The sequence below is a fragment of the Stegostoma tigrinum genome, chromosome 15 (genome assembly GCF_030684315.1).
Source record: "Stegostoma tigrinum isolate sSteTig4 chromosome 15, sSteTig4.hap1, whole genome shotgun sequence".
Classification (NCBI taxonomy): domain Eukaryota; kingdom Metazoa; phylum Chordata; class Chondrichthyes; order Orectolobiformes; family Stegostomatidae; genus Stegostoma; species Stegostoma tigrinum.
Genome location: NC_081368.1, coordinates 41,387,576 through 41,413,565, shown reverse-complemented (window position 1 = coordinate 41,413,565; position 25,990 = coordinate 41,387,576). Strand labels below are relative to the sequence as shown.

The 25,990-nt window shown below is 38.9% G+C and overlaps 1 protein-coding gene across 1 annotated transcript in view; it reads left to right on the top strand.

Annotated features, from left to right (window-relative positions):
* frmpd3 (FERM and PDZ domain containing 3) overlaps positions 1-25,990 on the top strand; it is a 488,844-nt gene that overhangs the window by 368,812 nt on the left and 94,042 nt on the right. Inside the window, exons 6-9 of the mRNA XM_059651432.1 lie at positions 13,054-13,099; positions 18,579-18,683; positions 21,677-21,784; positions 23,872-24,003. Of these exons, the coding sequence (XP_059507415.1) occupies positions 13,054-13,099; positions 18,579-18,683; positions 21,677-21,784; positions 23,872-24,003 (391 nt within the window). The remainder of the gene's footprint in view (positions 1-13,053; positions 13,100-18,578; positions 18,684-21,676; positions 21,785-23,871; positions 24,004-25,990) is intronic.

The following is a 25,990-nucleotide window of genomic DNA, read 5'->3' as shown; positions in this document are numbered from 1 at the left end:
AAAACTCCCCTTAATCCTTACAACAATTGCAAACCCAACGTCCCGTGCTCCTTTGTGGTCTGATTCTCCCCCAAACAGGCTGTAACCCTTCCACACACTACCAAAGTCGATACCCTCTCCCACTCCTCAGACATGGCATACCGTGCCCTCAACTGGACTGTAGACCAATACCTAGCCAGGCCTGACGACAGCCATCCTGATTCAACACTCTGAGGAAGGTCTGACCCTGTCCCCCACCACCACCCTAGGAACTGACACGATCACCCACACCTGCTACTCCAACAGACCCCAGAGCTAACAACACCTTGGGCTGATAAGTGACAAGTAACATTCACGCTACAAAAATACAAGGTAATGACTATCACCATGTAACCAACCCCGTCGACATTCAATGGTGCTACCATCACTGAATCCCTCACTTTCAAAATCTTGGGGGTTACATTGGCAAGAAACTAAGTCGGACTCAGTGCATAAACACCATGGCTACAAGAGCAGGTCAGAAGCTAGGAAGACTGCAGTGAGTAACTCAGCTCCTGACTCCTCAAAACCTGTCCAGCATCTACAAAGCACAAATCAGGAGTGTGATGGAATACTCCTTACTTGCCTGGATGAGTGCAGCCCCAAAAACACTCAAGAAGCTTGACACCAACCAAGACAAAGCATCTGCTTGATTGGCACCATACACACAAACATTCACTCCCTCTACCACTGATACTCAGCAGCAGCAGTGTGTGCTATCGACAAGATGTACTTCAGAAATTTACCAAAGATCTTTAGATAGCACCTTGCATACCCATAACCACTTCCATCTGGAAGGACAAGTGCAGCAAATACCTGAGAACACCATCAGCTGTAAATTCCCATCCAAGCCACTCACCATTCTGACTTGGAAATATATTGTCATTCCTTCACTGTGACTGGGACAAAATCCTGGAATTCACTCCCTAATGGCATTGTGGGTCAACCTGCAGCAGGTGGACTCCAGTGGTTCAAGAAGGCAGCTCACTACCACCTTCTCAAGGGCATTAGGGATAGGCAATAAATGTTGGCCAGCCAGCAATACCCAGGTCCCATGGATGAATTTAAAAAAGCCTCCCACCTGATACTGACTCAACACAAAATCATCCAGTACAGTGAATATCTGACAATAAATGAGTAACATTTAATCCATAAATAGGGTTTCTGACCCTAATTAGAATATCTGCACCAATAATTTCTTCATCAACTCTGTTTGTTCCATTCATTATCTTGAAAACTTCAAGCAAATTGCCGCTTAACCTTCTCAAATCAGAGAGTGCAACCCTAGTTTGTGAAACTCTGCCTGTAATTTAAACTCTTGGGTCCAGATATCATGTTGGGAAATCTATACTGCACTCCTTACGAGGCCATTAATTCTTTCCTAAGATCTGGAGATCAGAGCTTTTCAAAATAATTCAAGTATGTTCCAGGGCTTTATACAACAGAAGGATAGCTTCTAGCTGTTATATTTCAGATTAAAAGGTGAGTATTCTAGTCAATTACTTCCTGTAACTGTTCATGATATCTGCATAATTTAAATGTCTAGAGTTTCTAGCTTTTTATCGAACAGAAAATGCAATTTTATCCTACTTTGTTTCATGTGAATAACCCCACATTTGCTTATATTGCTGTCCGTTTGACATGGACTTTGCCTTTTTACTTAATCATCGTCTTGTCATAATTTATGCGTCATCTGTTGTGCTCATAATACCAATGTCTCGTGTAATTGGCAAATTTAGATATGTGGTTCTCTATCATCCACCTTATTAATAAAGGCAGTGAATACTTAAGACCTCAATACAGTTCCTTCCCGAACATGACCAGTACGATACTGTCACTCACAGTAATGGCCCATTATCCCTCTTCTTTGTCTCTTGCCACTCAGCCAATTTATTACAGAGATCAATAGTTGGTCTTCAATTTTAGCTTCAGCTTTCACTTACAGTCTCATATGAGGTGCTTTCCCTTTGCCTCTAGAAATCCATTTAATTAACATGCATGGAATTCTCTTGTCCACTACCTTACCTATCTCTTCAAAATATGTAGTCAGATTTGTTAGGCATAACCAATCTTTTAAAGATCAATGATAATGGGAACTGCGGATGCTGGAGAATCCAAGATAACAAAGTGTGAAGCTGGATGAACACAGCAGGCCAAACAGCATCTCAGGAGCACAAAAACTGACGTTTTGGGCCTAGACCCTTCATCAGAGAGCTCTCTGATGAAGGGTCTAGGCCCAAAATGTCAGCTTTTGTACTCCTGAGATGCTGCTTGGCCTGCTGTGTTCATCCAGCTTCACACTTTGTTACCTTTAAAGATCAGTGTTGTTTTCTCTGAGCAGCTGAACATTTTCAAGGGGCCCAGTCATCCTATTCTCAACTGTAGATTCTAGCAATTTCCCAACAGTAGATAAAAGGCTAACTAATCCATAATTTCCTCATTTTAAGACCACAAGACATAAGAGTGGAAATTAGGCCATTCAGCCCATCGAGTCTGCTCTGCCATTCAATCATGGCTAATAAGTTCCTTAACCCGATTCTCCTGCTTTCTCCCCATAACCCTTAATCCCCTTGATAATCAAGAACCTATCTATCTCAGTCTTAAATGTATTCAATAACCTGGCCTCCACAGCCTTCTGTGGCAATGAATTCCAGAGATTTACCACTCTCTGGCTGAAGAAATTTCTCCTTCTCTCTGTTCGAAAATGCCTTCCCTTTACTTTAACCTTTTTCTTACCATTCTTGAGTAGCACAGTAATACAATTTTTCAGTCTGAAGAAATGGTTCCCAAATCAGAGAATTTGTAAATGCTAAGTTATCAATCATGTTCTCATCTCATTGCATTAAAAACCCTTAGAGAGAAATTGTCTGGTCCTGGAGATTTGATATCATTTAGTGCCATTATTTTCTTCATTACTGCTATGTTAGTGATATTATTTTTATTGAGTCTCTGATTCAGATTCAATATTTGTTGCTTTTAGGATTTCTGACTTAGATATATTGTCATCCAGCACATTCTTGTCCATGTCAACTAGATTTCCCAAACTGAACTAGCTCCACTTGCCTGCATTTGGGCCGTATCACTCTAAACCTCTCCTAGTCACGTACCTATCTAAATGTCTTTTAAATGTTGTGACTATACCTGCAAATACCACTTCCTCTCACAATTCATTCCACGTATGAAACATCCTCTGTGTGAAAAATCTACCCCTCAGGTCCCTTTTAAATCTTTCTCCTCTTGCCTTAAAAATATGCACACTAGTTTTAAACACACCCACCCGAGGGAGAAGACCTTTGTTATTCATCTTATCCATACTCTTCATGATTTTATAAATCTCTATAAAGTCACCCCTCAATCTCCTTGTGCTCCAGTGAAAATAGTCCAGCCTAGCCAGCCTCTCCTTATCACTCGAACCCTCCAGTCCCAGTAACATCCTGGTGAATCTTTTCTGAATTCCCTCCAGTTTAATAATATCCTACCCATAGCAGTGTGACCAAAATTAAGTGGCCTCACCAAAGTCCTATAAAACCTCAACATGGCCCAACTCCTATAGTTAATGGTCTGAGTGATAAAGATAAGCAACTACATACATGAACCCTTAGATCTCTTTGTTCAACAACACTACCCACAACCCTACCACTGCCATTATATGTTTTATGAAAGTGTAATACCTTGCATTTTTACAAATGAAACTCCATCCACCTCTCCTCAGCCCATTGGCCCTGTTGATCAAGATCCCTATATAATCTTAGATAACCTTCTTCACTGTTGGCTATACCACCAATTTGGTGTCATCTGCAAACTTATTGACTGTGCTTCCTATATTCTCGTCTAAATCATTTATATAAATGATAAACAGAAGTGGACAAAGCACTGATCCTTGCAGAACACCACCTATCGCAGGTCTCCAGTCCAAAAAACAATCGTCCACCACCTCCCTCAGAGATAGTAAGGACTGCAGATGCTGGAGTCAGAGGTAACACAGTGTGGAGTTGGAGGTACACAGCAGTCCAGGCAGCATCAGAGGAACAGAAAAGCTGACATTTTGGGTCAGGATCCTTCAGGTCCTGTTCCTCTGACACTGCCTGTCCTGCTGTGAACCTCCAGCACCACACTGTTTTGCCTCCTACAATCAAGACAATTTTGTATCCAATTGGCGATCCAATCACTGAATCCAATGCAATCAAATTTTACTAATTACTGTACCATGCAGAACTTTGTCAAAGGTTTTACTAATGTCCACGTAAACAATCTCTACTGCTCTGCCCTCAACAATATTTTTGGTTACATCTTCAGAAAACTGAATCAAGTTTGTGAGACATAATCCCCCATGCACAAAGCCATGCTGACTATCTCTAATCAGTCTTTGCCTCTCCAAAAGCATGTAAATACTATCTCTCAGAATCCTCTCCAAGAACTTATACTCCACTGATGTCAGACTCATTGGTATATAGTTCCCAGGCTTCTTCTTACAATCTTTCTTAAAGGCACAACATTGGCCACCCTCCAGTCCTCTGGTACCTCAACCATGGCTTTGGATGATACAAATATCTCTGCTGGGTGTCCTGCATTATCTTCCCTAACCTCCCACAATGTTCTGGGATACACTTCTCAGGACTCGGAGATTTATCCACTTTAATGTTTTTTTTAAAGGCTCCAGTATTTCCCTTTCTGTAATGTGGACTGTTTTCAAGACATCAATATTTATTTCTCCAAGTTTTCTAATCTCTTTCTTTCTTCATAGTAAAAATTGATACAAAATATTTATTTATTATTTCTCCTATCTCCTGTGGTTCCACATGTAGATGACCTCTTTGATCTTAGAGGGCTCTACTCTCTCTCTAGTTGCTCTCTTGCTCTTGATGTACTTGTTTACTCTCTATGAATTATTCTTAACCTTATCTGCGAAGACTGTCTCATATCCCCATTTCACCCTCCCGTTTTCCCTCTTAAGCATACTCATACACTCCTTATACTCTTCAAGAGATTCACTTGATCCCAATTGTCCATACCTGATATACAATTCTTTCTTATTCTTGACCAGAGCTTCAAAATCTTTATTCATCCATTGTTCCCTTCTCTAACCAGCCTTATCCTTCACTCTAAAAGGAACATAATGTCACTGAACTCTCATTATCTCACTTTTGAAAGCCCGTTGTCCCTTTACCTGCAATGGTCTATTCCAATCAACCTTTGAAAGTTCTTGATTCATACTGTCAAAATTTGCCTGACCCCAATAAAGAACTTTAACTTTTTTTTATAAGGCCTGTCCTTTTCCATAGCTATTTTGAAAGTAATAGAATTGTGATCACTAGTCCCAAAGTGCTCTCCAACTAACACTTAGGTCACTTGCCCTGCCTTATTTCCCAAGAGAATATTAATTGGGAAGATTTGAGAGAAAGGGGTCATCAGAGATATTTTGTAAATCTGAGGAGAGGCCACGTAGAAAAGTCTATTTTTGAGTCATCAAAGACAGACAATGTCCTGCACTGAAATGAGCTGGACATTGTCACACAGTTCTGTCTGTCCCTGTAACCCTTAGAGAGAGGAGTTATCTGGAAGAAAGAGAGGAATATACGAGAGCTCAGGCTGAACAAGGGAGGGACACTTAATGATTCAAAGCCTAGTTATAAGCAGCTGCTGCAGAATGGAAAAGGGGCAGCCTGATACTGTATTATTATGAATTCAGGACATCCTGTTCAGTCTGTGGGCTGGCTGTGATCCCATTTGCGCTGTTGCACACACAGTCTGTACTCTAACCATCTCCTAGGCTGGAGGTCAGTCCACACAACAGACAGCATGAATAATGAAGAAACTTGGGATGGGAATTAGATTGTCCCCTACCTGCCAGATCCATGTTGGTGGTTTCTGGGTCAAGGCAAATGGCCCCTGTATGTGGCTGATCTCATATCCAGCTGATCTCCAAACATTCAGTATCAGGACCCAGTCTAACAACCCTTTCCTGAGGCACAGTGGCTCAGTGCTTAGCACTGCTGCCTCACAGTGCAAGGGAGCTTGGTTTCATTCCAGCCTTGGGTGACTGCGTGGAGTTTGCATAGTCTCCCCGTGTCTGTGTGTGTGTTTCCTCCAGGTGCTCTGGATTCCTCCCACAGTCCAGAGATGTGCAGGTGCCTCGATTAGCTATGGGAAATGCAGAGTAATGAATGGAATGGAGTGGGTCTCTGTGGGATGTCCTTGGAGGGTGAGTGAGACTCGATGGGGTGGATGGCATGTATAGGGATTCTATATGATTCTTCACAGTCAATTCTGATGTCATGTAATTATTTGACCCATCCGCCATTTATCTTATTTCCAATGATAGTATCACCTCAAATACTTTCCAGAAATTCACATTGCTCATCACCTTTTAATTTTTCTTAACTTAAGTGCAATTATTGATATTTTGATTTTGATAGTTATCTTTTACCTTGACATCTGCCAAGAGATTGAAGAACATGTTACAATTGTTTATTCGAGTGAATACAAGGAGAGTCAGCCTTATCAGTCTAATACTAAACTCTGCAAAGTCCTGTAGATTCCCAGCTTTTATGACAACAGGTCGTGTGTTAAGTTCTTTATTTGATCAATTCACAGATGTCCCAGTGTTAGTTTACTCATTTCCCACAATACACACAACAGGCAATATTTGTATTTGACCAAGGTCTTCTTTATCTTCACTGATTGTGTGGCCTACCTGACCCATACTGCCTGCATTCCTGACCTTGCTGTTTTGTTTTTGTGTTCCCATCCCTTACTCTATATCTGCACAGCTGTGATCCTTCAGCTTTGTTCCATTTACTTTTTACCATAAACACTTTTAACTAAAATATTAACCCTTAACTAATCTTCAATAGCCTTTGTAAATTGTTTGCATACGTACTTTTTTGACTCTTACCATGTATTTTATCACTTTTTTTGCTGTTTGGATTAATCCTGTTTAATCTTTGTCATTTCTTGCATTTTAAAGTGGTATCAGTTTGACAGTCCACAAACTATTGTATGAGTTCAGAGCTGGCTGTGGAGAGGGATTGTGTACAGGAGTTATTTGAGGGGCAGAATATCAACTGATTTAACTGTCCAGTGGAATCAGAAGGTCAAAGGGAAGGAAACCTTGATCCTGGGGTCAGGTGGAGTATCCACTGCCCTGTGCTCAGCACTGTGTATCAATGTCTCCATTTGACCAAGAGGAAGGCAAGGAGTGGCCAAAGTCAAAATGAAGTTCTAATAGCAATGTATGAAGATGACAGATAAATCCCTGAAATCAACGCAGATGAGGAGTTTGTCTCAGTTAAATTGGCAGGGCAGCAAGGATCTCACAGACTCAGGAACATGGGAAACAGAGAAAATAACAGGAGTCAGCTATCCAGTCCTTCAAGCCTGCTCCATCATTCAGCATAATGGTAACTGATCAATCAACTCTGTAACCTGCTCTTATACCAGAAGATTGATGATTCTGATCAAGTGAATCCAGTGAAGGAGGTCAAAAGAATAAATAAGGCAGATCACAGATTGTGATTCTAGAAAGTAAGCAATCAGCAGGAATGCAGAGATCAGTGAGCGTGGAAGTAGCATCCTAATTATGATGGGAGCCTATAGGGGCAATCAGAGTCACACCAATGTGAATCAGGTATGTCAAAACTGGAGCAGAAACTAAGCTCACAGAAGGATGCCAGGTCTGCAGTAGAATTAGTCCAGCAAAGAACATAAACTCTCACTCCTGAAGTGAAAATCAATACATAGGCAAAGTAAGATAAATGTTCTAAGAAACAAATGGTTTCTTGAATGTAACATCAACCTGAAGAATATTACTGAGCTACTCATTATGCCATTTTACAGTGTTGGTATTTAACTTGGATCAGGGTTTGGGCAAAACCAATCGAGCTGAATGCTTGACAATACCCACTTTATTCAATTTAAATATAAGACCTTACTGGGGACAAATACATTTTCTTCAGGACAAATCTGGTGCAGCATTGTGCCAGTGGATAATGCTGCCCCATTTTACTGTGATTGGCAACACAAAAGCACCCGAAAACATGCAGTGAATGAAAAGAGCAACTAGTTCTTGGAATCCAGAAAATGAATGAGATATACAGCCGTAAAGACCACAAGTGAAAGCAGAGAACAAATATGGATTGGGGTCTGGACAAATATTTTTAATCTGCAGTTTAAATTTGGCAATTGAGTTAATATATGTCTGCTAAAGAAAATGGGGATTTTAGGATTTTAAGGGGTTGGAGAAATGGTGGCCATGAATGGAGTTGTAAAGGGGAGGAATTCAATGTAAAGCTGCTGGACTGAGTGCCATTGTCCTTCTGTCAGCTTTGCCATCAAAATTATCGTAGTTGTAGGCATAATTGAAAATTATGGTTTGTAACTCATTTGTCTTCTTATACCAATAAAGCTTTGGGATGCCAGCCACATGAAATCAAGCTGTAGGTTTTTCAGAAGTTCAGGAGCCATGGAGAATTTTGTTTAACATATTCTAAACACAGGAGGTAATGTTGTAAAATGTCAAGACTTTTTTATTCTTCCGTATTTTTGAATGTAAATATGGGAAAGGAACAACTTTAAAAAACAAGAAATCATAGAAACCCTACAGTGTGGAAGCAGACCATTTGGTCTATCAAGCCCATACTGAGCTTTCCAGCCAGACTTAACCCCTACCCTATCCCTGTGTTGGAAGGGATTGCTTCACTTTCTAAAAGCTAACTGCTGGCACTTATTGTAAGTGTTGTTCATCCTTTTGCTTGTTCAACCACGGAGGCAGATGAACTAGAGCCAGATAGCTCATAAAAGGATAGATGCACCCAGCAGCAAGCAAATGATTGGTCTGGGGAATTCTGACTAGTTGTCAATGACAAAGGCCTTCTGCCTGCTAACAACTATATGCTGGCTCCCAGGTAGCTGAACAGTTTGTTATCAAGAACCAGAAACATTTGGACCTTTGGACCTTAGAAAAGAAGGTGCTACCTTTACCTTTTCAGTAAAAGAAGACCTAAAGCTTAAAGAAAACCAGTACATTTTTCCTCGACAATTGCTGTAAGTTGTGGATTTTAACCAATACGTAATAAGTTGGAAACCAATTGCTCTGTGTTTCATGCAAAGGAGAGAAAAACGCCTGGAGAAAAAGAAAGAGAAATCAATCAACAGCAAGTCTTGACAGGCCAAAAATCATCATCTAAGTGAACCCTGTGAACAGAGATGATTGATCTGCCTTTCTCGTTTTTCCTTTGACCTTAACAGCAATTTTGTTTTAAATCTGCAAGGGGAATTATTTGTGTTTAGGGGGAGTTTTATGAGTTTTATCTTGTGGACATAAATGTTTGCAATGCATAACTGTTTACCTGTAGCTAGAAACTATTTGTAATGAATAGCCAATCTTGTTAAGTACAAAGATGTGGTCCATGCTTTCTGTCAACCAAGGTCTGAAAATGCAAGCACCTTGGGAAATTTTGGGTATTTACATAAAATACTTTAACTATAGTGATTACTTCAGGAAAAGCAGAACTTCATTTCCAGCACACTACCCCAATGAAACATAATAAAAATTACATTTATTTATATTTTGGTAAGTTTCACCTTATGCCTTTATTAGGTACAAATCTTGTTTAGTTTTAACTTATTCATTTTGGCAAGAGTTGAAATTGGTGATTGAAATAATTTTTGAAAATATTTGGTAGGTTTTTGTTGATTTGTATTTGTTAAATGTTCTTTGTAATTATTTGTGTTCATACAAGGTGATGTATCTAACAGAATGAGTACCAGACACAAGAATGCTAGTGAAGCTACTTCCATGGTATTGTTGATAGTTAAAAGACATTCTTTTAGCTGTGTGATCAAATTTCACTTCTTAACTTTCTTCTGAGCATAAAATACATGGCAAGGTGGTGAGCAAACTGAACCAGATTGAGTTCTGAGGAAGGGTCACTGGACCCAAAGCGTTAACTCTGTTTTCTCCTTCACAGATTCTGCCAGACTTGCTGAGCTTTTCCAGCAACTTTGTTTTTGAACCAGATTGAGATATTGTTTTTCAGAGTTTGAAGGGACCTTGTGAAGGATCTATTATTTAACAGGAATATGGAAAGATTACAAGTGTCAACTGCATTGAACAACCAGTCCTGCTGAGATTAAGTGACACATGGATGATAGTTACTTGATTTGAAAGCTGTAATCTTTTTAAATGTTCAAGGACATTTTTGGTGTTTTGCAGCATCATGAGTGGTGAAGTTCAACTTTAGAAAAATTGTGAGGGTATTGCATATGTACTTCATTTAGTCTTATGTCATGAGCCCAAAGTTTTCCAACAGGCCTGTTGTGAAGTATCTTACTATGCAGCTGATTACTCTTACGCATTTTTGTCTAGCCCATTCCCTTATTTTCAACTATCAGATTACAGCATATTAGTTGATCTTTGAAAATTCCAAAAATCCTTCCCAAACCAGGTTCCACTTATATACAGAGTATAAAATATAAATCTGTAAATTGTTTTCATTTTGAAATGTGGGGAAAAGAAAGCATAACACCAGTCATTCATAATAAAATCATGTGGCAGGGTTTACTGAATGAAATAACTGCACAAGTCACATTCAGCACAGTCAAAGCAAAGTGAAACTGTATCTAATGCAAAGAGTTTATCAAATTTATTGAGTCACTTTAGTTATGGCATCATCAAAAGAATCCGACTCTGGATCAGATGTGGCATTTTTGCTTTCAGCAGAATCCCTCCTCATCTTCCTCTCCATCAACTGACTAAGATATTCCATATTTCTTGCACGATCTGATAACATTTGATGCACTGGTAGCATTCCACAATTTGAAAATTAATCCACACAAAATGTCAAACAGGAGAGGATGTATATTGTTGCCTTTTTTTGAAGTTTTCTTTTTCCATCAACAAGCCATTTATTGTTTTGTGTATAAATATGATTCTTGAATGGCTTGGGGAGACATGAATTCAAAGATAGAATTATGTACATTAAATCTCTAAACATAGAATCTATAAAGTGTGGAGACAGGCCATTCGGCCCAACAAATCCACACCAACCGTTCAAAGACCACCCCACCCTGACCCATCCCCCTACCCTACCTCTGCAACCCTGCATTTCCCATAGCTAACACAGCTAACCTACACATCCTGGAACACTATGGGTAATTTAGCACAGCCAATCCACCTACCCTGCACATCTTTGGAATGTGGGAGAAAGTCACAGCACCTGGCAGAAACCCATACAGACACAGAGAAAATGTGCAAACTCCACACAGACAGTTGCCCGAGGTTGGAATTGAACCCGAGTGCCTGGCACTGAAGCAGCAGTGCTAACCACTGAGCCACCGTGCCACCCCTAGGTGCTGTATTCTTTATATCGGATTCTATCGGATCACACTCCCATCCTTCTAAATTCCATTCAGTACTGACCCAGAGTCCTCAGCCACTTCTCATATGATAAGCCCTTCATCCCTGGGATCATTCTTGTAAAAATCCTCTGGACCCCATCCAACGCCAACACATGCTTTCTTAGATATGATGCTCAAAATTGCTCATAATATTCAAACTACACCCTAACCAGACCCTTATGTAGCCTTAGCAGTATACCTCTTCTCTTGAATTCTAACCCTCTTGAAATGAACGTCACCATTGCATTTGCCTTCCTAACAGACAATTGAATCTGCATGATAACCTTAAGAAAATCCTGAGCTAGGACTCCCAAGTTCCTTTGTGCCTCAGATTTCCAAAGTCTTTTCCTGTTCAGAAAATAGACTACGCCTCTACTCTTCCTACCAAAATGCAAAACCTCGTACTTTGCCTCACTGTATTCCATCTGCCCATTCTCTTGGCCTGTCCAAGTCCTTCTGCAGCATCCCTGTTTCCACAACACTATGCGTCCCTCCACCTATCTTTGTGTCATCTGTAAACTTCGCAACAATGGTTTCTAGTTCCTTCATTCAGATTGTTAATGTATAATGTGAATAGTTGTGGTACCAACATGAGCCTCTGTGGAACTCCACTAGTCACTGACTACCACCTGAAAAAGACCCTTTTATCCTCACTCTCTGCTTCTGCCAATCAGTCAAACTCTATCCATGCCAGCACCTTGCCCATAACACAATGAGCTGTAATCTTATTTAGCAGCCTGCTGTGTGGCACCTTGTCAAAGGCCTTCTGGAGATCCAAATAGGCCATATCTAATTGTCCTCCCTGGTCTAACTTGTTCATTACCTCCTCAGATTTGTCAGGCATGAATTCCCCTTGATGAAGGCATGCTGACACAGCCCTATTTTACCATACACTTCTAAGTACTCTGCAACCTCGCCCTTAATGATGGACTCTAACATCTTACTAATAACCAGGATCAGACTAACAGGCCTATAGCTTCCTGTCTTCTGGTTCCCTCCCTTCTTAAATACGAGTGTTACATTAGCCATTTTCCAGTCCTCTGGAACCCTCCCTGACTCTAGTGATTCCTGAAATGTCACAACCAATGCCTCCACACTCTTCTCAGCAACCTCCTTCAGAATGCTGGGGTCTGGTCCACCTGATCTGATCGATTTATCCACCTTAAAACTTCTCAGCTTCCCCAGCACCATCTCCTTACTGACAGATTGTCTTGATATTGTGGGACGCTGCTGGTATCTTCCACTGTGAAAATTGATGCCAACTCCCTATTGAGTTCCTCCATAATTTCACTGCATCCATAACCATCCAGCCATTGTTACGGACAGGCATAAAAACTGGCAGGGAAGTTGATGCTCTGCACGGTTTTGCATTTGAAAATTAATTTCGTTTCCTCAGCCATGCAGGCTAGTACCCATGAATCTTGCTTTCTCAAACTAATTAATTCAAAATGAGTTCGATGTGGGTTTAGCTATTTACCAGAATTTATTTAATTATATAAACTGTATTCAGCTCAGAGAAAATTTGTGTAACACAGTAAGGGATGTAAAATGTTGATTCTCAAATGCTATCAGTAGATAAATTTCCGAACTTTGAAATCTGTACCCAGTAATAACTGGTAATTTATCTTTTTTTTGTAGGAATGGCAAGGATTCCATTATTCTAACTGTCCTTCAGCCTCATCAAGTGAGTGTGTTTCTTAATTCTGTCATGTATAATCTGCACATGATCTAATGAGGGATGGTTTAAAATCGATTGGGCATCAGTTGGTAAATGCTCCTCATAGATTGGAGAAATATTCCAGGTCTGATTCCAGATTTTAAACTGAATTTGTCCACTTCATATTTACCAAGGGCAAACTCCGGAGTTTTACTGACATAAGGTAGAGTTGCGTGTCTATTGATAGCATCACTAATTTAAAAATAACACTCATTACTAAAAGAAAGCTGTGCATTGAAATATTTTTAAGCTAAATTCTTATGAAAACAAGTATTTACATTCTAAGTTGTTTGAAATTTTGACAGCTCTGGTAGTTTTATGTACTTTTTCATTATATTCTTGTCTACCTTTCATAATCCAGAGCACATGACCAACCCTCTATAGGTATCTGATTGCCCACACGTTGTCCTGTCATCAAAGCCGCAGGGTAACTCACTTCTCCAAAGTCGTGTCCTGACTATGTAAAAATAAATTCATTGAAGCAGGGCTACTTTGAACTAGTCTGCTCAGTGCACTCCAAGTGTTTGACAACCATGAAACCAAAATTCAATCTAAATTAAGACCGATGGTCATTTAAATGGCATATTCTCAGGGATTGTTGGCATTTTTGTCAGCACAGCTAAAATCTCGCCTATTTTTCTACGCTCACATTGGATAGGAGCTGCTTAGATCGAGTGATGAATGTATCTTTAGGTTTCTAAACTTTGTTACACAACATGGGTCTTCTAAAATAATTTGTTAATTTTATGTACTTGAAATTTCGAGGATGATTATAGATATTTTCTGTTACTTTGCAAAAATATTTTCATAAACCAAGAGTTTGTTTTTCACTTTGGAGATGGAAAACCAGACCGGGGTCTTCTTTTTCTGCCTCTAATATGAAAGTGGCTGAATTTTATATGTTCCAAAGTGTGAGATCTTAAATGAAATGCAGGCAGGTGTCCTGCAGGAGCAGGAATGAATGCGAGTTTTAGTTATCCAAGGCAGCCATCTCTGAAGCTGCTGATTGCCCTTAGGGAGAGAGTTTGTGCCATAGCCTGCCACTGCAGCAAAGACAATGAGGTGGCACATTGAATCTAGCAGTCTCGCACCCACGTGGGGAAGGAAAAAAGCCCCCTCATCCTCAAAGGTGTAAGAGGAGATCTACTCATCCAGAAACTGGGGCACCTTTTCCTTCAGCGCCATCTCCCTTTGGCAATTACAATTCCTCTTCACTTGTCTCCTGCTCTCTCCCAATGAGCTAACCTTTTCCGGAACCACATTGTCTTCAGGATCTACATCAAACATAACTTTATCAGTCTAGCATCACAATTTTAGGTATGGCTAGCCCTGCTCCTGTTGGTTGTCATGCATTCCTCATTAAACAACAGTGTGATGGTAATTGTGGTGTGAGAAATACACTGGACTTGAGATTATAGATTGTGGTTAAATGTAATTTTTCTACTATTGATAGCCCATAGCACCTCATAGATGCATAGTGTTGAGCTGCTAGATCTCCTCTGAATTGATCCCATGTCCTACAGTGTTAGTCCCAAACAATCGAATGGAGAGTGTCATCCATGTAAAGACAAGACATGATTTTCACATAAATTGTACGAACGTTGTGTTGAATGTATTATATACAACAGACATTATATACATCAGACTGATGAAGACAAGATCAAATAGATTTTCCCTCTTGGTAGTTGGCTCCCTGCTTGCCACAGGCCTAATCTGGCAGCCGAGCCCTTAAGGACTCTGTTAATAGATCAGTTGTGAATTAGTCTTTACGATGGATATTGAATTCCTTCAGGCAAACTGCATTGTTTGCTACCCTCAGTACTTCTTCCTCATGGTGTTGATACAGGAGATCACTGATTTATCAGTTGAGGGAGCCCAGTAAGGGATAGTAAGAAAGAGGCCTTGTTGCCCTTGTCTGACCTGATGCCGTAAAACTTAATCAGGTCTCGAGTTAGTGTTGAAGACTCCCTGGATCATTCCTTCCTCAAATCCTCAGCTGGGTCTAACCTTTCCAGATATATCCAGGGATGGTGGATGCTGATGGTGGCTGCTGGAATTTTAACTGTAAACTGTGATTCAATGATTTACAAGTCCCTAAATGTTAGTGAGAAGAATTTTGCATCATTGACAGGGCAGGGTGTATTTGTGCCCACTTCCAATGCCTTGAATCATTACCAGCACAAAAGAAGGCCATTTAACTCTTCATGTTGGTGCTGGCCATCAGTAGGAGAAAATTACATTCTGCCAATTTGCAGTCCTCTCCTCACATCTCTGAATACTTTGAATATTTAGAAGGGTACAGCAGGAAATGGCGCTGTGTCGGCCTTCTGAGAAACAAGATATGCAGGCTAATCACATTTTCCAACGATTGGTCCAGATCCCTAGTAGTTAAGGAGCTTCAGGTACATAATCACTGTAATTTTGAAGACTAAGCTGCTTGAACCTACCTGACAATTGGCCACTTGAACACTAATTCTAAATAGTTATTAATTGTCATTCCAACTTTCTGGGTTTCTCTTTTTTGTTTTTGTTATTAGTCTCTAGCACCTGCAGTTCTCTGTTTTATTTTACTATAACACAGGTAGTTGGAAGGAAGTGCTTAGGTTGTTCACAGACTCCCATCATAAAATCATTATGCATGCATCTATTACACGCTTCTCAATTATTCAGTCCAGTAATAATATAATCTTGAACATTTACAGCACCAAAACAGGCCATTTGGTACACCATGAGCTACCCACTTTATTGCCATTTTCCAGCTTTTTGTTCATAGCCCTTCAGGTTACAGCACTTGAACATCAGGTGGATCATCCAGTTTTAATCTCAGTCAGCTCTGCTGCAGTGGATTAATTCAATTAAGAAGCAAGCGCATTGCTCTGGGTTTGAAATCACATACAGGTCGAACCAGACATGTGTAAAACAACTTAGTCAAACAAAATTGAAGTAATCCTGACAAATCACCACTGAATAGGAATAGATATTCAATGTACGAACCAATTTTAAGACTTCCTAGCCAGGCACAGTATCAAAGTCTCAAAAAGTTGAAGAAGTTATAGAACTTAGAACATTTTCCCATAATAGCTGATGTTCTCAATGCCAAAATATGATGGTTCTTCACAGGCATAGCTAACTGTCCCATAACTAGTTGCTGACACTTGATTACTAGCTCCCACTCTACATGGTGGTTCTGATGCATCATGTTTTGTGTAATGAGACAGGGTACAGTTTAGGTAAATCAACAGAGTTCACATTATGAGATGAGGGCAGTTCATTTATGTACAAGTGAGGTCAGACTGTCAGGAGCATTAGACCTAATAATGGACTTCACAAACCATTTTGTTATCATTATATAGCCTATGTCCTGCATTATAAAACATTTACATGGTCAAAATTGCAAAAATCACTAAATTATGTTATTATTAATCTAATAACAAACAATATAGATAATTTTATCTAATTTTTCTTTCAACTATCTATTTGCATTCTCTAATCTTCACCCTATTCCTCTTATTCAGTATGCTTTTTAGCCTTATCTACATTTGTGTTACAATATTCAGTATGTGGTCTGTTCAACCATGAGTCAGCTTTCTGGCTTGAAGATCAAAGATTGCCAAGTACTGAACCAAAAATCCCTGATTAGTATCTCCCAATTAGAGTAACGATTAATTAAGGTTTGTGAGGCATAAGGTATCTATAATTAGCACCCAGCAGGCACCAGTGAGTGAATAAAGGTATACAAGTTTGCATCTCTAAGAGCTTTTACTTTCATGATTTATATCTGGCTTATTTCAACTAAGCTAGGAATAAACATTTCCATTATTTCATGTTGTTGTCATTTCTCTGATATTTTCCTAAGTACTCTAATTTAAGAATAAGTTGCAACTTGGAAAACAAAATGATTGTCATTCGTAAATAAGTTGGAAATACATTGACGAAGAACTCATGTAAGATTTTTCTATAAAATCAGAGAAGAAATTTTCCCCTTCTCCAAACCTTCTGGGTTTCTCTTTTTTTGTTTTTGTTACTGGTCTCTAGCACCTGCAGTTCTTTGTTTTATATTACTATTACACAGGTAGTTGGAAGGAAGTGCTTAGGTTGTTCACAGACTCCCATCATAAAATCACTATGCAGGCATCCATTAAAATTCCTATCACCTTGGAGTTTTAAATTGAAAGAGCATTTTCTTGCCAAATCTGCAGAAAAGATGAGATGAATAGTTATAGATGAAGATTTTGAAATGAAGAATGGAAAATAAAATGTTAAGTGGCAGAAGTGAATTCCGAACACCTTTTAAGAATGTCTGTGTCTATTGGACTTTCAGATTGATGGCCGCAAATGAAGCATAAATGTGCTGCTAACAGCAAAAGGCCAACTTAATGAACACTATTGGACAGATACAAAACATTGCCTCTTAATAGTTTGAGCTCACTTTGCCTAGTACTAACTTGCTGCAGTCAATTCATTGGGGAGTTTAGAAGCAATCTCAATTAATATTTTGAGGTTTCTTTTAATTTTCTGGCACCAAAGATAAATAATGATGCATCTCTCAGTAGTCATTGGCCAGGAATGCAAAGTGAGCAAAATGCAAGATAAAACATTTTATAGTGAACATAAGTTATGACATAAAAACTTATGTTCTGCACGCACACAGGGAAAAAAGCAAAATGTACCCATCGACGGACATTAAACTTTCTAGGAACAATGATCCTACTAATAACATTATATTCTACATTACCTTATATACCCATCATAATTATTTTAAAATATTGCAGCTAATGTCAGTTCCAATCTCCTTTGTAGGGTATCTGAAATGACATCATGTGACTGAAGCAGCACAGCTATCCCGAAATATGTTTATAAAGTGAATTGCCTTACTATCACTACTGAAGGCAGCAGAGTCAGTGTTGAAACGTCAATTATTTTCTGAGCAAGAGTCAGTTAATTGTTAGCCTTGACTTTGTGGAGAACAGTACGGTTTTGTGAGACAGCTGTATCATCCACTGGCGAAGACACCACAAAGACACATGGAAAGTATCTGTTATTTCTTTGTTACAACATTCTAAGCGTTTCTCTCGAGAAGATTCTCCCAAATCTCTCTAACCCACAGTAAACAGCCTTATTTGAAACTTAACTGCAGATTTGTAGCCTGTTATCATAATTGGGACTAGAGTGTATCACAGGGATATTAATGAAAATTTCAAAATCTGGTTAGACAGGTAAAAAAAATTAAAGAAAAAATGAAGTCCAGGTTAGAAAATAGACTTGAGTAAAACAGATGAGACTGTGGTTACACTTGTATAGTATTTCCTTTTATAAAGTACACATTGTTACCATTTCAAAAAGACAAGAAACAACGCGTTTGTTACTGTTTATTTGACAAGGTATTGGGTTACAGCTAGGATATTGCCATGTTAACATAACCCAGGAAATATTCCTACTTTTTCAGTCTCCAAAATCTGCCTTTATTAGTGCAGCGAAGAAAGAACAGCTTCGGACGAATCCTGTCAAAGTACGATTTTCTGAAGAGGTCACGATCAATGGAAACGGTTCTGTGAGTCTTTACAATTTCTGTTTCAGTCTGAAAAGATGAATTTTAATGCTTGCACCCTACCCAGTGGTAGCAGTGCAGGAGTAAAGATAATAGAAAGACATCATGCTGCAACCCCATACCCTCCATCATAACCAGCCCAAGATTAGGCACAGGAATACTCTTTCAAACTGGGTGATACAGGAATTGCTGGTCTAGACTCAAAAGAATATTTCAGACTGCCATTAGTCCTGGCTTCCACCACAGTTAATCTACTTGTGGACATACCTGATGCCTCTCAGTAACTCTTCCCATCCTTTTCTTGAATGACCTTTCCATGGACATTTGTATAGTATTATTGTGGCAGTCAGAGAACTCCTCCCACTGCCATGTGGACCCACAAACAATGCTCAGTGACGTTATTTGGGCTGAACCTGGAAAATTCACAGAACTGGAGCATTCATATCAATTTCTACTCCCAAATCTCCAGCCTATCTATATCCTGCTGTATCCTCTGGCAATCCTCCTCACTATCTGCAGCTCCTCCAATCTTTATGTCTTCACAAATTTACCAATCAGACTACCTCCCTTCTCCTCCAAATCATTTACATATATTACAAATAGCAGAGGTCCCAGCACTGATCCCTATGGAATACCACTGCTCACAGATCTCCAGTCAGTAAAACACCCTTCCACCACTACTATCTGATTTCTATCACTCTATGACAAAGCCAGTTCTGTATCTGTCTTACCAGCTCACTGCGAATTCCATGTGACTTTACCTTTTGTATCAGCCTGCCATGAGAAATCTTGTCAAACACTTTGCTAAAGTCCATGTAGACAACACCAACTGCCCTGCCCTCATCAATCATCTTTGTCACTTGTCACTTCCCCACACAAAACCATGCTGCCTATCACTAATAAGTCCATATTTTTCCAAATGTGATAAATCCTATCATAAGCATCTTCTTCATTAATTCCCTACCACTGATGTAAGGCTTACTGGCTGTAATTTCCCAGATTATCCCTTGCTGTTCTTAGACAAAGGAACAAAGTTGGCTATTTCCAGTTCTCTGGGACATTGCCTGTGACTATGGATAAGGGGAGCAGTTTAGAGCTGCAGGGTTACAGAGCCAAAAAGGATCAGCAGTCAGAAAGAAGCTTGGCAGTGAATGGGACGTTTAAGGAGTGGAAAAGGCCAGTCCAGAATAACACTGATCAGAAACACACCTCTGCATTAGACCTGGCATAAAATGATGTTAAAATGAAACCTCCAACACAAAATATCCTTATTAACTGAACAATGTTAAACCAGACAATTTACCATGAAGCTAATTAACATAAGTCCTTACTATGTGTGCTTTAGGACTTGAACAGATCATCAGTACTCTTGCACCATTCTGGTTATAGACATTAGGTCTCCCACCCAGAATAAATTTTGTACTCCTTCTATCTTTACTGACTGATCAGCTGAGGAAGGCAATTTATGATACTCAAAAGGATACCTTCTTGCCCATGTTTGACCTAATAGCAGAGCCCTCATGGGGTCTCGAGTACTTGCTAACAACTTCCAGAACCACTGTCTCCCTACTGTATATCATTATGTTGCTGCCTGTGGTATATTCTGCTCGTGAGACAGAACATATCCAAGTACAGTGATGGAGAATTCTGGGACATTGGCTCAAACATGTGTTTTCATGAGTATGCCTATGCCTATACTAGTCTGTGGAAATGCAATTCCAATTTTAACTCACGCAATATGTTAGTGAGAAAGAATTTGCAGGTTTGACACAACAAGGCTTGTGTATCTCTTTTCCATTGCCTCAATGAATGAAGGTCAGTCTGCTAAATTTTAATCTGAACTACGTAATGGTTTCAAACATCAAAATGGCATACGACACTATTTCAGAGGGCAGTTAACTGTCATTTGCTATGAATCTTGAAAAACGTGTATTCTGAATTGGATTCTAAATCAAAACTGAAAGAACTGCAGATGCTTTAAATCAGAAACAAAACCAGAAGTTGCTGGAAGTTCAGCAGGTCTGGCAGCATCTGTGAAGAAAAAACCAGAGTTAATGTTTCGGGTCCAGTTCTGCGGAAGGGTCACTGGACCTGAAACATTAACTCTATTTTTTTCTTCATAGATGATGCCAGACCTGCTGAACTTCCAGCAACTTCGGTTTTTATTTTGGATTGGGTATGGATGCAGCTTTCAGCCCATGGATGACAATGAGACTTATGGAACTGTTGTCGTTCCATGACCATTATAAACAAGGTTAGGATTTTATTTCAGAATTATTAATTGATAAAGTTCCTGAGCTGCCACAATGGGGTTTGAATTCTGTCTCCAGAATATTCGCCTGTATTGCTGTAATACAATGTCATGACCATGCCCCATAATTCTCACAATAGACAATAGTCAACAGACAATAGGTGCTGGAGTAGGCCATTCGGCCCTTCGAGCCAGCACCACCATTCATTATGATCATGGCTGATCATCCACAATCAGTATCCTGTTCCTGCCCTATCCTCATAGCCCTTGATTCCACAAAGTCTTCTGCTGTTCTACCTGTGAACTCTTACCGCCACCCCCCCCGCCCCCGCCTCCCCAGACCTTCAGGCTCTATGACTTTTTTTAAAAATAACATCTGAAAACTCGTTCCTCACCTATCCAGACTCAGCTTGTGTTCTGACTTTCTATTTTCACTGAAGCTATGCTATCAGCTGATCTCAGACCACTACTTTGCCCTGAACTTTCAAGCAGGACTTCAATTTAAGCTTTCATTCAAAAGATACCACTTTGAAAATGTTCATTTCATCCTGGATTACAGAATTATACAGAATTGTGATTTAAAGCCACAAACTTCTAGTATGTGCTAAACAATTAGAACAGCGACAGAGTCATAAATATGAAAAGTAATTGTAGTGCAATAAACGTTATGCTATTTCTTGGACAAAATCTATAAGATATTACAGAAGTTATTCAAATAAATGCAACTATTTTCTGTTCCTGTTAGGACCCTATGAAAGAGGAAACTCTGATGTTGATCTCGAACATATTGAATGTGTACCTGGAAAACGGTCAGATGAAATCGTTCACCTTTGACAGCAGAACAACCGTAAGGGTAAGGCCATCTCAGAAGAAAAAGGAAGCTTAAACCCACAATTTATTTTTAACCAGCAAATACAGAATTATCTTTATTGCCTGACAGGCAAATCCCACCTCTGCTAAATCAGATGTGGGCAGCTTCAAGACGGGTTGGATTAGGTTTGCATTTTTTTAAAAATATTTTTATATCCCAACCAAACCCAACCCACCCATTTTTGAACGTTATATTTAACTCCTAACATGATATAAAATGCACCAAGTCATGTTGCAAAATGAAATCTTTCTGCAGAGAGGCACTCCTCCCGCTTTCCATGTCTACCTTCAACTTTCGTACTCAGAAAGTGCAAAGCTGCAAGTGTCATATTCTAAAGTAGATACAATTGTATCATCATGTATCTCAGTTCCATTCTTTAACTGCTACGAGTCATATAATGTTCGGTATAATTACATCAGTCCTGCTACCCTTTCATATAGTTACTTTTTTTATAACAGGATCTTTCGCGTGCAAAAGCCTCAGAAAAGTTAAATGTTATATTGTAAAGTGTAGTACATTCATGTGTGTTAAAACGTGCTGCAAAATAGGTAATGAAGACGCTAAAGAAGTCGCTGTTATTTTTCCATAGACTGTAAAAATAAACAATTTATTAACCTGCCTTGGAAATCAAATACAACTCATAACATGGTGAGAGATAGTCTTTAATGGTTTTCTAGTCATAAAAAAATGACGAAAAATGCTCAAAGGGATGAATCTTGAATTTTGTGATGATGTAAAATGTATGATAGCAATTATCACCTATCAATGAAAATAAAAACTGGGGAGAGGTGTAAAATGAGCTGCCAACTCATTGTTAGCATTATTTCAAAACGTCAGGGTATACTCTAAAGGCAGACAAGTAGACATTCAGGTTCTTTTTAAGTAGAAAGCTATATTGAGATTCATGATGTTGCAATTCTGATGTACCATTGGAAGTAATCTTATTTAAGTCAAATGTCACAAGTGACATGGCGAAATGTGGCATGTCCTATATATTTTGTATGATTGCACAAAGACAATTTGTCCTAATTGAATTAAATTAAATATTCTGTGTATAACCACTTTACCATGAAATAAAGCTCTTATCTTTTTTGTATCTGACTTTGTCTCACCAATTGCTTGCTTGGTTTCCCTTTGGAGAGTTTAAAGAAGTGTATGTGCAAAAGGTATAAATATCATCACTTATATAGAAGTACAAGGGCAATGTTAGTACATCTCCATACAGATGATACTTGGACCATAAATGGGATCAATAGATGCTGATGAACCCAAGGAACTATCCATAGAAATCCTGAATTTGCAATATTAGCTTTTATTATAACTGCCACATTTTGCTATCTCCCTAAGTTTCGGTGTTTGAAAATATGTTGTAAGATAACATAGGCTGTTTATATGTTTAAGCTTCACCATACTTATGATAATTCTATACGGAATATGGGTATTTTAAATCAATCATTTCTGTGGCAGTCGATTTCTCTTGAATCTTCTATTGCTGTACAAGTGTCCAAATAAGAAAGTAAATATAATATGGCATACATAACTTAAAATTACAGATACCATACCTGTTGATGCCTACTTAACACCAGTGCCTATGATGATAGTGACAATTTGTTCTGTGCATTAGTATAAATGATTTCAGTATTCAGTCATTGCAAAACAAGAATCTTGTACTATGCTCATATCTATACATTTGATTCCGTGAGTAAAAGTACTGACAAAGGGAGATGAAAGAATTACAATGGAAACTTATACTCAAGTGGAGTCCATACCTGACTCTGTACTATATAAAACATGGTAGTTAAGTAATTTACACAGTTCTTCAAAGTTGTTAAAATGATACAATTAAATGTGGAAAGTTGTCAATGGAATGAATATTGTAAGATTTATCTAGGGTTTCCATGGGTCTTCCACTAATGTTACAGTATACAACTCCAAATGGAAATTCGATACCATATCTTTTTACAACAGTGTAACACTCACATTGTATAATAGTGTTGGTTGTTTCACCCCTGAGAACTCTTTATCAGAGGTTTGCCGCTTCTGATTTACATAGTGTTATGTATTTGTAGGACGTGATTCTTACGCTGCAGGATAAGCTGTGTCTCAGGTGCATAGAACACTTTGCCCTAGTACTGGAGGTAGGCAATGAAGGGCCAGAGAAGAAACTTCTTCTGCTTCATGAGGCAGAGACTCTGATACAGGTCAGTACAAGCTGCTTCTAATACTATTCTCACATTCATGTCTCAGCATCTATTTTGTTTTGTCTTTTTGTCAAGGTTTCTCTTTTCTGTATATAGTAGCAACACATCTGAGGATATGATTCTCTGCCCTTCTGATCTTAAAGAAGTACTTTTGTATTATTATTGAGTGGGCCATGGTACCATCTGTCCATTCATGTTTGACACTCCCCTCACTTGATTGATACTCACTTCTGGCACAACTATTAGATAATGAATGGATGCAGTGATCCTAAATCTTTTGTCTTTCTGTATGATACAGAGATTGGGGAGTGGAGGCTAGATGTGTTGAGGGGAGACAGTTGGTAGCTTGTAAACACAAGAGAAGTGGTTTTGGATGCATACATGGAATAAATACCTTAAAGTCAACATCATCCTGTCACTTTTTTGTTTCACCTAGATGTATTTGAAAGAAGTGGGAATCCCTGTGAAATTTGTTAATCAAAAGGCTATTAAGGCATTGGGAAAACAACAGCCAAAAGGGGAAGAGGGCTTCTCTTGCTTCTTGAGCATGTTTTGGTGGGAAATCTCCACATTAGTGCCAACCCTGCTAGTGAGCAATGCTTAATGCCACACACCATGCAAAAATAGGCCAATTTAAGGTTGTTTGCCAAAACAACAATGAGAGGTTTCAGCCTGCAGCAAGGAGGTTTCAAAACACACCAGCTCTGACTAAAACTGTCCAAGATGTAGACGCTACCATGAACTCATAGATATTCTTCTTGGGAGAAGTGGCAGTTCAACAATGGTAAGAGTGCAAGGAAAAGGACACATTTGGATTCAAGTCAGTTCAGGCCAATACATTCACAAGTTGTTACTGTACAGAAAAGTCCAACTAAAGACTATATTTCAGCAACCTTTGAAAGCATTCAGGAATTCTATAGTATTTCCAGAGATGCAGAATGCTGTGATGATATTTAATGCCCAGCATCAAAAGGTGTTCAACCAGACCAAATTCAACAAGAATTGGACCAGTCTAACTAATCGAACAGACCAGTGACCCAAAATCCCAATAATTAGCAGTCACACAATACAATCATTCCTTTGAGACTTAAAAATGAAATGGCCAATGTCTTCACACATTTAATACAGAGAGTGGAAAGCCTATCTTTCACAGAAATACTCCAGAGATCTCAGATCATTGTGAAATATTACTTAAGGAAAACCTTCTGCTACAATTAATGAGTGATGATCTTTTGTTTGAAAAATATACCTTGTAGGTGTAACAATCTCAACTGATATTACTACCGGACAAATCAGATCCAAAATGAAATCTGGCTGAAGGATTTTATTTATTTTATTTAACTTAGTGGTCTTCCTCTGAAACATAAGCACAGTCACAAATGTCAGGATTGGTATGATTTTCAATTTTGTCACCGAAGCAAAAGATCAAATTTAGGAAGGTGTGGTAAATCAAAGTATAGACAAAACACACAAGAGAAAGGTATGAGTATGGAATTATAAATAGATTATGACAGGGAGCAAAAGAGAATTCAAATCAAACAGATAAGATTAAAGATTACAAAAAGAATAAAAGGATAAAACAATAGACACTGCAACTGAATGTAGTAGCACTTAAACAAATGGATGAATTGAAAATACAAGTAGAAAGAAATAAGTGGAATCTGATAGCCATTACCGAGACATGGGTGCAGGTTGAAATGGATTGAGACCTGAATCTTGAAAGGCTCAAAATATTTAGGAAGGATGGGCAGTTAAAAAAAGGTTGCAGGGTGGCTCTGATGGTTAATAATGATAATAACACAACGGTGAGGGACCTAAGTTCAGGAAATCAGGGATCAGTTTGAGTAGAGATGAGAAATGATAAAAGCAAGGAGTCACCTGTGGGAGGACTGTATTGTCCTGCCTAAAGGGGAGCATAGAAGAAATAGTGGGAATTTGACAGAAAGGCATGGCAATAAACATGGGAAATTTAAATCTTCATATCACC